Genomic DNA, 15,255 nt, shown 5'->3' with positions numbered 1-15,255 from the left:
GCACAGCACACAAGCAGCACAGACACACATGGAATACTGTTCAGCTTTCATACAAATGATCAGTCTAGAGTTAATAAGAAATAAAAAAGTGGGCGTCAAAGTAAAAGTAAAAGCAGCCTCCGGACTCCTCACTCATCAGGCAATATTACCGTCTGGGAAAATCAGTTCCAGCAAAGTTGCTCTTTACATCAGACTCACATTTGCACCATGAGTGATTAGTGATGTGTGAAGAGTCACCGGCAAAGACACAGCACAGAAAAATAAGACCTTGAGCAATGAAGCCTGTTCAAATAAATAACTCTGTAAACAAAAGGTGTAGTGATTGTATCGACAGTAATAGATGGCAGTAGCAGTAATAGTAACAGGTATAGTGGTGGTGGTTTTCACAATGAGGATGAACTTGAGTATAGTGAGGAAGTGAGGATGAGTTAGTTTAGCAAACACAGAGGCAGGAGGAGAAAGCGATGAAGACGGAACAAACACACCCCGTTTATTACTCTGTTAAAAGTGTGTGTGTGTGTGAGGGGGTGGTGATCTGGAAAGAAATAAAGAATAGACTAGTTTAAAAGTACAACACTCATTAACTCATCTAAACCACTGTCTCTTTTTCTTTCATCCCTCTGTCTTTAAGCTTCTGAATTTTTGTTCTTTTTTCCCCCTTTTCTTCCATTACGCATTTCTTTCCTTCTTTCGTCGCCTTTTTCTTTTCTTCATCATTCTTTATGCACACATATTCTTTATTCATATGATTCTATAGCACACTATGTAAAATAGAGTGGATGGTGTGCTTATAGAGAGTGTAAAAATCACTTGTACAGCTCATCACCCTGTGACTCAACAGCCACCCACTTCTTCTCCCCCTATCATTACAATAGATGCCATTATCTGTGCTCTGTATTTGCAAATATTCACTTCCCTGTGTAACTAAAGGTTCAGTTATATCATCCAAACTCATTTTTTTCTTCCCTCCATCTCTTCATGTCAGGGACTAAAGTGACCCACCTGTATTCCTCATCACCCGTCTCATTCTCACTCACCTTTTTTAAGCTGTCGTGTTTTTTCGGGCAGGGAGTCGAACCTGCGTGTGCCCACACTCATCAGCTTCTCCACTCTCTCAGAGCTCACCTCAGTAGGAGCCGGCAACTTCTCACACACCATTGCTGAGCCGTGTGGTTAAAGACCATACACACACACTGGTATAGTGTCTCTATCTCTCTCTCTCTCACACACACACACACACACACACTCACAAACTCACAAACACCGCTATCAGTGCAGCTAGGAATGAATGATAAAGCTGGTCTGGTGGTATAAAGAGCACAAAGCACCTGTTGCCTGTGTGCAGGCCCTCAGTGTGTGAAGGTGTTAATTACACACCGTGTGGGAGGAACATCATCCTTCCGACTGTCAGAGTTTGAGGCAGGTGCTTAGGAGGTGTGCCACAAAACCGTTCACAACTCTGTTAGTACTTCATACAAACTTCTAACATATAATCTCAAAATTTCTGTACCTAAATCCAGTGCTAGCATCCAGCCTTTTTCCAAGATCAGCAACATATATGTGTTTTATTCCTCTTCTACCACAGCCCTTTCCCCAAAGCTACCGCAATTCATTATACCAGATGCTTTTACTGTTGAAGCAACAGTACGCAAGTCTCTACTTGCTCTAAGCACTTTTTTCTTTTATTTTCTTTCTTTCAGCCGCTGTATGTTTATTTCTTTTCATATCTTTTCATATCTTTTTTTTATTTGCACCTTATTCTTCAATCCTGTTTTTTTTCTTCCCATTCACTTTCCTTCTGTTTTCCTACCTCTTGTCCATTTTTTTCTTTTATTTAAGCATTTTATTCTCAGTCTGTTTGAGCATCCTTATTCATTTTTACCTTTCCTTCATTCTTTCGAAGCCACATGTAGTAACCCATTTGCAGAGGGAGCTAATGTTCCTACTGATTACAGTCAATAAGATCAGTAACGATGAAAGTGAAAACGTTAGCTGTCAGAGCGCCATGGAAAAGGATACAGAGCACCGCCTGAGTCACGGGCAACCACTGACTGCAGATGGCACTCAGGAGCACTTTGGGGTCAGAATGACGAAGGTCTCGGGCCATGACCTTTAACCCTAATGAGGTCACCATCTTCTCCACCTTCTCTTTGTCTCTATGTTAAAACAGATTTCTTAAATACTACCATAAGGAGACATACAGTCAAAAAACACTATGAGCTTTGGGACAGTAACATTTCCAATTAATAATCAGTTAATACACTGGCAAACAGAAAAATTTCAAGGTTTATTTTCATTTATCATGTGCACAGAATGTCAGGGACAGTGCAATGCTTCTTGTGGCTCTTATAATCGATGCTCAGGTGAGCCTCTAATACTTGAGCATCAGGTACTCTACAGCTGGGCAATAAAAAATATATACCCAAGACAATAAGAGAGAATAAGAAAGAGGGAGGAAAGATGTACGAAAAAACAAAAAAACAAAAAAAAAAAAACCCACAAAAACAATAAATATTCAAGATGTGCGGAATATATTAGGCATAATAGTTTATATGCATAAGTAAGTAAGTAAAGTGTAGCTCCTAACTGTAAATGCAAATAGACAGACAGACAGACAGATAGATAGAAGTATTACTAATTAAATAACTGAAGCTGCAGGACAAGATATTTGTTGCCATGGTAACAGTAACATTAAATGTCTCCAAGCACATGCAGTACGTATTGGCATCAGATTATATGTAACATAAAGCAAGATGATCTGCAATCCTAGAGATTTTCCGCACGTTGCTATGTTTAGAGTAAATACATACAACAGCTAAAACGAAGTGTGCAGATTTAATAGTACGTGTTTTGGCTTGTTACCTTCTGATGACCACAGCATCGTATAAACTCCAAATATTGTCCAGGACCAGCTGGACAAAAAGAGGCTTTTTTCCTTTTGCCTGGAGGGAAAGAGAAAGAAAGACAATCAAATAAATAAATAAATAAATAAATGGCAAAAACTTCTGAATCAGCCATCTCTTTGTTTCAATACACTCAGTTGATGTGTATTAAAACTCATTTAACAGAAGTTCATTCAACAGATACAGCAATTTACACACTGTGAGAGAAAAAAAAAATTATTTATTTATTTATTTTTAAATTTGACCAGATGAACTTCAAGTGTCCAGAGCTCAAAAAGGTCAAGAAAATAGCTGAATGTGAGAAGCTGGATGAACAGCTCTGCTTTTTTTTTTTTGCCAAGCAAAAGTGAAGGATTCATGAGTATCCAGTGGTGTTACTGTTTCCCCAAACTTAATTTACATCAATATTCTTTGAAATAAGTGCTGTTAAAATCAGAAAAATGATTCTGAGGCCAGAAGCTGTTTCACGCTGATTCAGACTCTATAACACCATGGCTCTGATACTAATGCCTGCTGTAAGGCATCATTTAATTTGATGTTATTTTGCATGTTTTATATTACCACAGTCTTCCTGTCAGCTCGATGTAGTTCAGCCATCCTTCTCTGACCTTACTGATCAACAAGGTGTTTCTGCTGTAAGCCTTCCTCACTCTGTAACTGCTGTCTGCTGCAGTCCAATAATGCAAATTCAGCTTTAAATGTGGCTCTCTGATCCTCAATAAGGTCCGAATCGCTTGCCGTCCGAATGACTTAAAGCATCCACCCTCAGGATCAATGTGCTTGTCTAGAGGTCATACACTCTTCTGCATAGCGATGGAGAAAACGACATGTGGCTGTCGGAGCAGAATGGTCAGACTGATCGATTGGTCTGAGAGAAACGACAGCAGACTGATTAGTCTTGGAGATCATTCTGTTCTGTGTGCATTCATGAATCACCTATTCAAGGTCCAGCTCACTTATCTGGCTTACAGTAGTTTAAGCAAGAGGTTTAAACTTGTAATGAGGATCGCTCTTATGGCACGGTATTTCACTAAATCAATGATTTAACCTGTATATTCTGGTGTGTCCTCTATTGAACTCCCTGTGAACGACGTTCCTATAGAAAAGACAACATGAACGTGTGCACTAATATACACCCGTTCCTTGTCTAGCAGAACTAGCAGAACTTCTGTGCTATAATGGAACAGAATTAGCAATTAAGTCTGTCACGTTGACCTTAAGCTCTTCAATCAAACTTTAAATCTTTTAGAACCTTAAAAGCTCGTTGTTCAGACATTCTCCTATTTAATCTCAAAACAACGTTTAAAGGGTCTCAGACGTGAATGAGACAAAAGGACGTTGGCGACATATGCCATGAATGTCATTACTGGAGTTAGTACAGATGCTCAGCTAAAGTGGTGATCTGTGTCCCGGTCTATTATCTCTGCTTCATTTGGCCCTATGGCTTGAGCTGGATGCTAATGAGACCTACAGTGCATGTGTGTGTGTGTGTGTGTGCGTGCGTGTGGCCTCTTGAGAACGTATAGTGCAGTTTTAGAGGGAAAAGTGCTGTCCATTAGCATAATTGAGTCTGAACAGTGAGATGAGTGGACATCCTAAATGATACTTGAAAGTCAGGATGGCTAAACAGAGGATTGTTACTGTCACAACACACTTTAAGACCACTTATCACACCTAACCAAACACACACACATACGGTGGGAAATATAAGCTCAAATTCATCTTATTTTTTTCTTTCCAGTATCCAGATGAAAATATGAGACAATAACAAATAAATAAAACTTAACTGACTTAATAGATTTGACTATTATTACTATTATGATCTCACATTTTGTAAAGTACATAACCATTAACCATATGATAAATATACAATACACCAATTTGCACATGTCCAAAAGTTACGCAAAGAATTCTTTGCACATACCATGATACACATACACTGTTTTTGTATATTTTGTCAGATTGATCTTTATTACTGGATTTATAACTGTATATTCAGTCATATTTTATATTGATCACTGGATCAGAGTGTGTACATACATCTCTCTATGCACATCATTGGTTCTTACCTTCACGGGTGATTTTTTTTTTGCACTTATATTTGTAGTTATGTGCATGTAGCTTTGATTTATGTTTTTATTTTTTAAATGCTAAAAAATTTAAGAGGAAACGAGAACTAAACTGGCTTTCATTCAATTTGGATCCCCTCTTAATGTGATCTCATGTCAGACACACAGCAATTAGCAATTTAATATGAAGTTTAAAAAAAATAAATGTATTTAAAAAACGTGAGGTTTTAGTCATGATTTCAATCTACACAATACAATCTTCCTACTATATTTTGCAGTTTATTGCCTAAAATCTAAACATTATTAAATTACCTGCTGATATTTCAGCCGTTACAGTGCACGCTCTGGGATGAGATTTTGTGAATGAGCTCACAGATGACCACATACATCAGTAATGCATATGTGTAATAATCGGACTGTAATTACGGATACTAGAACATTACGTTTACTAAAATCCTACAAGAAACCTCCAAAATCACCGTCCCAAATCGACTGGAATACCTTCTCAGACGAGGTGAAAGTAGCACCATCTCAGACTATTATCAAGTGCAAAAACTCTCCTACACCAACATTAAAAACTTCTTTACCTGTGCTCCCTTCATGATCTTTTTAGCCTTGGCATTCAGGAAGTAATCCCCCCACAGGGTCTTCTGTAAAAGCTGCAAGCGAATCCCCATCTTCTGGCTGTAGATCTGTGCAAACTGATGGATGCTGGAATAATAAGAAGTGCATTTATTAAAAACATATAACCACATGCTCATTTCATATTCAAAAAAAAATCAAGAAATCATACCGCTGTGAACTGAACTGTACAAGCTAAGCTAAAAGGCAGAGCACATATTCACTTTGCTACTTGATAAACAGTAAAAGACACATGTGCTCCCTCTCCTGTAACAGATCAGCATTCACCGTCTGAACCGTGAGCTCTGCGTGCTGGATAAAGTGCCACTGAGTGCCTTTCATCTGCAAGTGACATGCAGAACGCCTTTACTCTTGGAAAGTGGAGTCGTGTCCTTTGGTTTTTATGCTTCTAAAATCTGAAACGTGTCAAAGTACTTGGCATCTACATTTCTACGTTAGTTTCGGCCCTGATGGTCTTTACCGGGCAGACAATTTAATCTGCAGATACGCAGGTATGAATAAGACTAAGAATGTGAATATGTACAGTATGTACACATTATGGCCAAAGGTTTGTGGACAGCTTACTAGAACATGTTTGCCATACGGTTTTTGAGCATCCTGTTCCATATGTAGTCTTCTGACTAGTGTTGTAATACCTTCCACTCTTCTTTAAAGGTTTTCCACTACATGTTGGAGCGTGCCTGTGGGGATTTGTGTTCATTCGGCCACGAGAGCATTAGTGAGCTCAGGTATTGATGTTGGATAAGGAGTTCTATGGTGCAAACAATGTTGCAGATTTTCCCAAAGGTGTTCAGTGGGGTTGAGGTCAGTGCTCTGCACAGGACGCTCGTGTTCTTGCATTGTGCATGGGGGAATTGTCATGCTTGTCAGCAGATTTGGGTCATGAATACAAGAGAACTGCGCACTGTGAGGAAACAGTGATGGTCAGATATCTACAAATGCTGTCCAAATAATGGATGTATATATAGATGGATGAACAGACACAGACCAACTAGGCTCTGGGGAGTTTTCAGTGTGATGTCCTTTATACACATACTCTAACACTTTAACCTGCTATTTAAATTCATTTCTTTAAGGAAAGGTTTAAAAAGTTCGAAAGCTGCTATAATAGTGTTGACGTGAAAAGCAATTAAGATCTTACAGAGAAACTAAGCTTGGGATTTCCTGCCTCCAGTCATGTACTGTAGAGTTCAACCACTGCACAGTTTACACCTGATTCAGATCATTCGGTGTTTACTTTCTACACCAGAGCTGAACACCTGAGTATAAAGGACTAACAAAAACCATAAGAACGTTGAACGAACGGTCAGAAGTTTGAACACAAACTGACAACCTTCCTGACCTCAAAGAAAATGTTACCAAAAGACTTGTTTTTTGTTCGTTCTTTTTAAAATAAAGGCAAACAATTTATTTTTGACTCCAATTCCAAAATGATTTCAAATTATATAAAAATTCACAGCTTTTCTTTTAGAAATTTGAGGGGGGAAAAAAGGAAGATGTATGTTGGAACTTAAATGCTAGAAAAGCAACCCATGTGTCATTTTTGTCATCAGTGATGGGGAGGCGGGAGACGGGACGCTTTCTGTGAATACAACTGTCCAAACATGAAAATGGTCCTCTTTATCAAAGAGCTCTGGGTCCAGCAGGGTCCATAAGGTCTCTAGCAAGAACTGAAAAACTGTTTTTATTTCAACAGCCATTCAAAACCACTATTTGGTTTCAACTGTTTGAGAAATCCTGCACGTCCATCCTGCCTACGGTTAATACAAGCACGCTTTGCAGACATTTACACTTCTAGGTGAAGAAAGACGAGATACTTGTTGATAAATATTTTAGCACTTGAGGCTGAAATAAGAGCAGTTCTTTGCAGACAGAAACCTGCCTGTCCTGTCTATATACTGTACAGAGCTGCACAAGATATTGTTTGGAAATTATTAGCCTACCACTGGCTTTGCAATAGGGATAATATCGAGACTGCAACAGAGTAACAGGCACAACTGCATTTACTGTATTCTGTACTGAAGATTCTCAGATGTTCGATTAGAAGTGCTGACTATAAAAATAATAGCTTATTAGAACAGGTACATAAATATACAGCTGTGATTTGCCTCTGAGCTGAAACTACTATCCTATCATGCAGTTATAGAAACTTAAATCAACACTTTTTCAATTTGAGAATTCGTTTTTGTATTCTGGAGCGATGCAATTGCAATATAGTACTTTTGTCTATAGTGTGTTATACTGCATTCGCACACTCAGTGATTTTATCGCTGCAAGTTGCTGTAAATATAAAGTCACCAGTAGGTCTTCTTACTACTGGTTACCTTAGTAATAACGTTGCTCAGTGGGTGGTGCAACCAGCATTCAACTTAACAACATGTGAGTTTTCTTGCCACTAAAATGAAACATTCTGGAGGGAGATTTGGTGTTTGTGTATATAATAGTGCAGTGTATATATGCATTATATCATGTGAGATGAAGGAGAAGCACCATTTGCTCTTCTCCACTCCTATTGGTAGTCGCTACACAAAGACACTCCATATTTACATAAATTAAACTTTTCTCAACTTTGTTGCATCTCTCTTGCTTATTTTTATGGAAGTCTCAAGCTCACATAGAAAATAAACGGTCTATTGTGTGAACATAGCATTGCTGTTCCCCTTTCACATAATGTTGGTAAATTGACATGACTGAAAAAATGCTGTAGACATGATTTAATTGACGTGTTAAATTTATAAAACCTTTAATAACCCGCTCTTCCGGCCCTTTGTAAAAACGACCTATTACTACTATTCAGTAGCACAATTAGTTTCCTAATTAAAGCCCTGCTCAGCTTCATGTGCTATTTCTTACCACGTACTGTACACATGGGTGCACTAAGAGTGGCTCTTTTCAAATATATCCACGAGCTTCTATTGCTCAAGTGTGTTCGCTTTAAAACCCCAAATCCATTTACTATGGCCCTTCAGTCCTGAGTGCTTTCACAGAGTCTCTCTAAAACCAGGAAAATCTGATGCTAAACAAGAGAAAATCCTTTAAAAAAAAAAAAAAAAGGCGACAGGAGCCCTCAGATTGTAAACATTATTATTACGCTTTTAGTGGAAGCCAGTAATATCAAGCTATTTGTAATTACACACATTAGAGAGGTAAAATTACTGTGGTAGAACAAAACATGACTGTGAGGGAATGATGGGGGCTGCCAAGGGCAAAACCTTTGACGAGAGCATCATCTAGTGGACATTTACAAAACTGCAGCAATGATGCACAAGGGTTGACAAAGGGCTCTGTTCCACAATAACCTTTAAATATATTCTTAATCAATACCAGCAACACAAGAGCCTCAGTCAATGTGCCTGATGTGATAGTCAGCGTTTTTCCCCCCTTTGTCCATCAACTAAAGAAAAATCCTGCTCCAAATTGACTTTCGCTGCTATTTAATTTTTTTTTACTTTTAGAAACGAAATGCAATGTGCCAAACTGTAATGTGCTCAAATATTCAGCCCCACCACCTCAAACTGGTGCCTACCATTAACCACAATGTTGCATTATAAATAAAACAATAATTGCTATAATTGCTATAAAAGTTTTGGTGTCTGAAACAAACAAACAAATAAAAAAATAATAATAATAATAATAGTAATAATAATAATAATAATAATAGTAATAATAATAATAATAATAATAATAATAATAATAATAATAATAATATCACGGTTTAAAAGTAAAATGTGTGTTTTAAAAAATGCTCAATATTTATGCTTGTCTTTTCTGGGCAAAATCTGCCTCTATTTGGTCCACTTTACCACATAAAAGTATTATATCATATCTGAGATTAAGATCCAGAATTAGTATGGTTCCCTCAAGCTTATCTTATCTGCTACTCTGCTACTTCTACAGTGAACCATGTGGTTTATAGTGGGCAGGTTCACATTACTCACAAACATGATGACACCCCCCCCCCCCCCACACACACACACACAAATGTTTACAAATACATAGACGTAAAAAAGTATATGGGCTAATGCTAAAAATGAGCAGAAACAAAAAATAATCTTCAAGCTGTGTGTGAGCAATGTGTGCTGCACCTGAAGCCCCAGGAGTCGATTGCACTGGCAAACACCACGTTGCCCTGGTCAGGACTGAAATATAGATGAGAGTCGTCTGTTTCTTCCAGGCCTGAGCTCCAGTCGTAAACCTGCTCTCCTCCGTCGGCTTCAGGATGCTCTTCGTGAGTCTGTGCCTCCTTCACTGCCCGTTCCTCCAGCACTTTCGAAGTGAACAGACTGCCTGTCACAGCATTTACCTGCACCACACACACACTTCAGTCATGAAGACACGAAACAAATGAAACTGTGTTTTTCAGTGTATTAAAATAAATAAATAAATAAATAATCTAAAATGTATGAGAGTATAACACAGACCTTTGGAGCTATTGTTTTCCACTTAAGACACGCTATCACATTCCCTCTAACCTTATCAAAAGTTAACTATTCTTAGGTTGTGCTCCAAATGTCATACACTACGCACTAGTGTGTACTCTTGTGTCTAATGTATGAATATCTAAACTGTAGCATTATCTGCATCTGTTTTCTTTACTAACTGGAAGCATAAGCCATTTCCCAGTTGATGGCAAATGACAACAAATGCTTATACTGTTGACTTTAGCAGAATACAATGCCTCTGAAAATGTTAAAAAATAAATGACACAAGTTGGGCTATTTTAAAATATATTTGCAAGATCAAGTCAAGTGAAGAAGCTTTTATTGCCATTTCAACCAGTACAAGTGAAGCAGTACACAGTGAAATAAGACAACGTCTCTCCAGGACCATGGTGCTACACAAAAAAACGACAGAGCTACATAGAACACAGAGCTAAAGACTTAAAGTAAATTAGTCCTAGCCAAATAAAGTGCATCTGTGCAACCTGGTGCAACCAGTGCAAGACAAAAGACAGTGCAAACAAACAATACAAACACAAGATGTCTTGTCGACAACAGTATCGTCGAGAACCTTGAAAATGTTTTCTCATCCAGCCTATATGCCTGGCAGCTCCACCCTACAAGTGTTCAGTGTATAAAGTGTCCCACATTCCATATTTTGCTATTTCCAGTTAATTAAAGGTGGGTCGCCGTTGTTTAAGAAATGCTTCAGAAAACTGTGTTGGGCCGCCAAACAAAACAAAAACAAAACTAACGTGTAGCCAATGAGCAGAAAGGGACGGGTCTTGTCAATATGGGCGGAGAGAGTGTTCAGTGCGCATGTGTGACATTAGCAGAAAGTGGTTTTAACATTGACATGGCGGATAAAAACAAAGAAAGAAAGCGAAGAAAGGTTTACGATAAGGCAAGAAGCAGTACTCGTGTTCATATAGGATCAGCTTTCCAGCGCTGGAGAGAACTGAACGTCTTCCACGTGAAACGGACCTAAACCTAAATCCTCACGGTACAACACACAATACTACAAAAACACATTTGTATTGCCATAGTATTACTCATTGAGTTCATTTATTGATAAAATATACCCTTGGTCAGCTGCCCCAACAGGTTCCGCCATACTTGTCTGGGTTATATTTGGGTTATACTTGTCTGGTGTTTGTGTGGGGCGGCGCTATCAAAACAGGGGTGGGACCCATTTGGGTTAGGGGCGTGTTTGTTTTGGTGATTTCAAATGTCAACATTGGCTTTCAAACAACGGAGACCCCACCTTTAAGCGCACAATCCAGGTACTTGAGGTGTACTTTTTCTTGTTGGAATTTTCAAATGTACTCACACTATTTATACTACAAAATGGCATAGAATAGTGTATAAGCATGCGATTTGGGAGACACCTTCAGACTAAAAAACATGAGTTCAGTATTTTTATTAAGCATGATATACAAGGGGAATTAATCTGTTATTAATTATTATTTAAAGCACCATCCAATGGCATGAATTCCCACTCAAATATACTATCCCATAAACCCTTGCATATTTTTTCCATTATTCCCTATTTGATATGAAATTTCAGGTGACGAGGCTGTGTGCAGTGGAGAGATCTTCGTTACGGTGACATCCATCCTTGCACTATTTAAACCCTGAAAGTTATATAGCCTGCTATAATTAGTCTAAATGATATCAAAATCCTAGGTGAGTTTTTGTGTGTGTACACATCAGGTTTTCACAATCAATTTCTTATTACAGTGCATGACACGAGACAACTGCAACAGATAGAAATGCAAGCACAATAGTATACCAGAACGTATAGGCTTACCTGTTCGAGAATTTTCTGAAGGTGAGTGTAGGACTCTTGAGGACTGAGCTTGAGCTCCACGATTAGCCGATCGATCTTGTTGATAACGAGTACAGGTCGAATGTTCTCCAGCCATGCCTGGCGCAATACTGCTTGTGTCTAAAATAGAAATATAATTGTTATATCTGTTTACTGTGGAATAGGGTTGAGCAATGTGATAAAATATTAGAACAATTCTGAATAAATATGTAGGGTAGGTATTACAATTTGAGCGTTTGGCATCATAGATCTGTAACTATTTTTGAAAGTATAAAACCAGCGCTTTTAAATTGACCCAACTGGGTGAGCGTTATCAAAAAAACGTAGTCGTCACTGGACAAAAACAGCATCAGAGGTATGGACTGAAGGGCAAAACATACTACAAAAGAAGCATGTTTAATAGTCGCTCTTACGTAAGTGGAAAGAGTAAATTGCTTCTTTCATATTCATTCATTCATTTTCTACCGCTTATCCGAACTATTCTTGGGTCACGGGGAGCCTGTGCCTATCTCAGGCATCATCGGGCATCAAGGCAGGATACACCCTGGACCCAACCCATCGCAGGGCACTTCTTTCATATTATTTAACAACAAAAAAAAAACGGGGTGGCTGTGGTATAAAAAGAATAAAACAACTCTAAAAGCAACTTAGGGAAGTATTCAAGTTTTTTTCCTATACCAGCACACCATGCTATGTTTTATTTTTTTATTTAGCCTCATATAGACAATAAATATGAGGTCAAAAATGTGTAAAGAAAAGAAAGAAAACAAAAAAAAACATACAAATAAAGGCCAAGGATTTAAGAATTAATTTCCAATAATCCAGCAAAGATGACTTCATACCTGAGGACACACTCCTTCTACTGCGTCCACAATGACAATGGCTCCATCACAGAGCCGCACAGCCGTAGACACCTCAGAGGAGAAGTCCACATGACCGGGAGAGTCGATCAGATTAATGAGGTATTCGTTTTCTCCTGGGAAGACACGGTGAAATAAACAACACCGTCATACTGATACACTCAGGGTAATGCAGATTTGGCGTCGTAAGTAAAAAATATACCTGTCGTATACTGTAATGAAATGGCGCTGGACTTCATAGTGATCCCCCGGATCTGTTCATCCTCCCGGCTGTCCAAGTACCTGAGCTACAGAAACGATGCAAAAATGAGGACATAGAAATAAAGGAAAGAAGATCGACAAAGAAGCTAGCGTTCGATAAACAGCATGTACGCACCTTCCCTGCCAAGCGATTGGAAATTATGCCGTTGCTTGCAACCAAACAATCTGCCAGTGTTGTTTTCCCTGTAAAAAATGCATATGTGGGAACAAAGAAGGAAGCTTTATTTATGACATACATTACAGCACAGTGAAACTCTTTTCCCTTTGATCAAATTCTTTGATAGCAGGAGCATCCCCTGGAGCAAAATGGACATGGGCCTAATCAACTCGAAAGCAGACGTCAAAATGTCCTTGAATTTTTAAGTGCAATTTCCTTTTTTTTTTTTTTCAGTTTTGGGGTAAAAGAATTACATTAATTTTTGAGACACAAACCAAAGAGGGGCATATTTCTGCCCAGGAATGTCTGTAAATATCAAAAATACAGCATACCTTACATATTTTTAGATCGCTAAAATTTGTTTTGCTAAATGACTCAGAATATTGTTGGATATGTGTATTATCCACCTGGAGGCAGGTTTTTTTTGTTGTTGTGAAGTAATTGGTCTGGTCTATACTAAGCAGGTGGTTTGGTCTACAGTAAGCAATTGGGTATGTTTGGTCTACGGTAATCTCTTATGTTTGGTCTACGGTAAGTTCTGGGGTATGTTTGGTCTACGGTAAGCTCTTGGGATAATTTGGTCTACGATAAGCTCTGGGGTATGTTTGGTCTACGGTAAGCTCTGGGGTATGTTTGGTCTACGGTATGCAGTTGGGATGGATTGATCTACGGTAAGCTCTGGGGTATGTTTGGTCTACGGTAAGCTCTTTTGTTTGGTCTACGGTAAGCTCTGGGGTATGTTTGGTCTACGGTAAGCTCTGGGGTATGTTTGGTCTACGGTAAGCTCTGGGGTATGTTTGGTCTACGGTATGCAGTTGGGATGGATTGATCTACGGTAGGCTGTTCATTGATTCAAGATTAAAGAGGTTTATTGTCATCTGCATAGTGAAAACACAATGGTATAGACCTTACAATGAAATTCTTACTTTGCACATCTTCCTTACAAAAAAAAATAAAAATAAATATTAGAAATGAAATGTATGGAAATCTACAGTAGTAAGGTGCTCAGTGTATTGTGTGGCAGCAGTCAGTGGGGGGTTTTGGGTGTGTGGTACTGGTGCTAAGTGTTGTTCAGGAGTTTAATATCTTGTGAACAGAAGCTGTTTGTGAGTCTTTTTGTCCTTAATCTCACACTCAGAGGATGTGTATTATCCCTGATGATATTATGGGCCCTCCGGATGACCCTCGGGTGGTTGTAAATGTCCTGGAGTGATGGTAAGGCCACTCCACAGATAAATTGTGCAGTTTTTATGACCCGCTGGAGAGCTTTCCCGTCCTGAACAATGAGCTTCCGTAACACACCGTGATTGAGCTGGTGATCACACGTTCAACTCTACATGTGTAGAAGATGCTGAGGATCTTGGTTGACATGCCAAGCCTTCGTATTAAGTACAGTCGCTGCTGGGATCTTCTCAAGAGCTGCTGAGAATTGTGAGAGCAGGTGAAGTCCTTGTAGGTTACAAGGAATTTGAAGGTTTTCACTGTCTTTACCTCTGTCTCAACAATGTAGATTGGGATGTGCTGCTCCTTCCTCCTTCTAATAAGATCAATAATCATTTACTTGGTCTTATCTGCATTGAAGATGGTTCTGAATAGCATTCTCACATATGTGTCCTTACTCTCCAAGTGTGTGAGGGCTGTGCGGATGGCAGCATTGACAGCTAAGTGTGGCCAGGTACGGCCTTGTAATCGACTTTTACGCTGCTGTACGCTTGGTCAAGAATGTTATTCTCCCTTGTTGGAAAGAACACGTGTTGGTATTACATGGGGTGAACATTCCTGAGGTTGCAGTGATTAAAATCGCCAGCCACAATGAACACCGCATCTAAAAGTCCCCTGTCTGTTGGCGACATTGAGAAGAATTCCCAGCTCGGTCACGTGATCGGCTTCTAGCAGAATGTAAACAGCCAGCAGAAACACAGTGCTTTTCAACAACCTGCACATCTCCACACCATTTGTTGTTAACATACACACAAACACCTCCTCCTTTGGTCTTTCCCGAGGCTGATGTGCATTCTCTGCTGTAAATGGTGTGCGTGTGTAAAGACTGAGAGCTGAGTCTGTCGCTTTGTCCGAGAGCCAGGTTTCTGTGAAAA

The 15,255-nt window shown here is 39.0% G+C and overlaps 1 protein-coding gene across 3 annotated transcripts in view; it reads right to left on the bottom strand.

The window, feature by feature from the left end:
• efl1 (elongation factor like GTPase 1) overlaps positions 1 to 15,255 on the bottom strand; it is a 292,867-nt gene that overhangs the window by 99,449 nt on the left and 178,163 nt on the right. For all 3 annotated transcript variants that reach the window (XM_060883929.1, XM_060883912.1, XM_060883920.1), the window contains exons 3-11: positions 13,118 to 13,185; positions 12,944 to 13,028; positions 12,724 to 12,857; positions 11,864 to 12,001; positions 9,700 to 9,917; positions 5,560 to 5,683; positions 2,863 to 2,942; positions 2,020 to 2,156; positions 1,038 to 1,160 (exon numbers count right to left, since the gene is read on the bottom strand). In XM_060883929.1, the coding sequence (XP_060739912.1) occupies positions 1,038 to 1,160; positions 2,020 to 2,156; positions 2,863 to 2,942; positions 5,560 to 5,683; positions 9,700 to 9,917; positions 11,864 to 12,001; positions 12,724 to 12,857; positions 12,944 to 13,028; positions 13,118 to 13,185 (1,107 nt within the window). The remainder of the gene's footprint in view (positions 1 to 1,037; positions 1,161 to 2,019; positions 2,157 to 2,862; positions 2,943 to 5,559; positions 5,684 to 9,699; positions 9,918 to 11,863; positions 12,002 to 12,723; positions 12,858 to 12,943; positions 13,029 to 13,117; positions 13,186 to 15,255) is intronic.

Source organism: Tachysurus vachellii, chromosome 1, assembly GCF_030014155.1.
Source record: "Tachysurus vachellii isolate PV-2020 chromosome 1, HZAU_Pvac_v1, whole genome shotgun sequence".
Taxonomy (NCBI): Eukaryota; Metazoa; Chordata; class Actinopteri; order Siluriformes; family Bagridae; genus Tachysurus; species Tachysurus vachellii.
The sequence above is the reverse complement of the archived record's forward strand: the minus strand, read 5'-3'. Positions and strand labels throughout refer to the sequence as shown.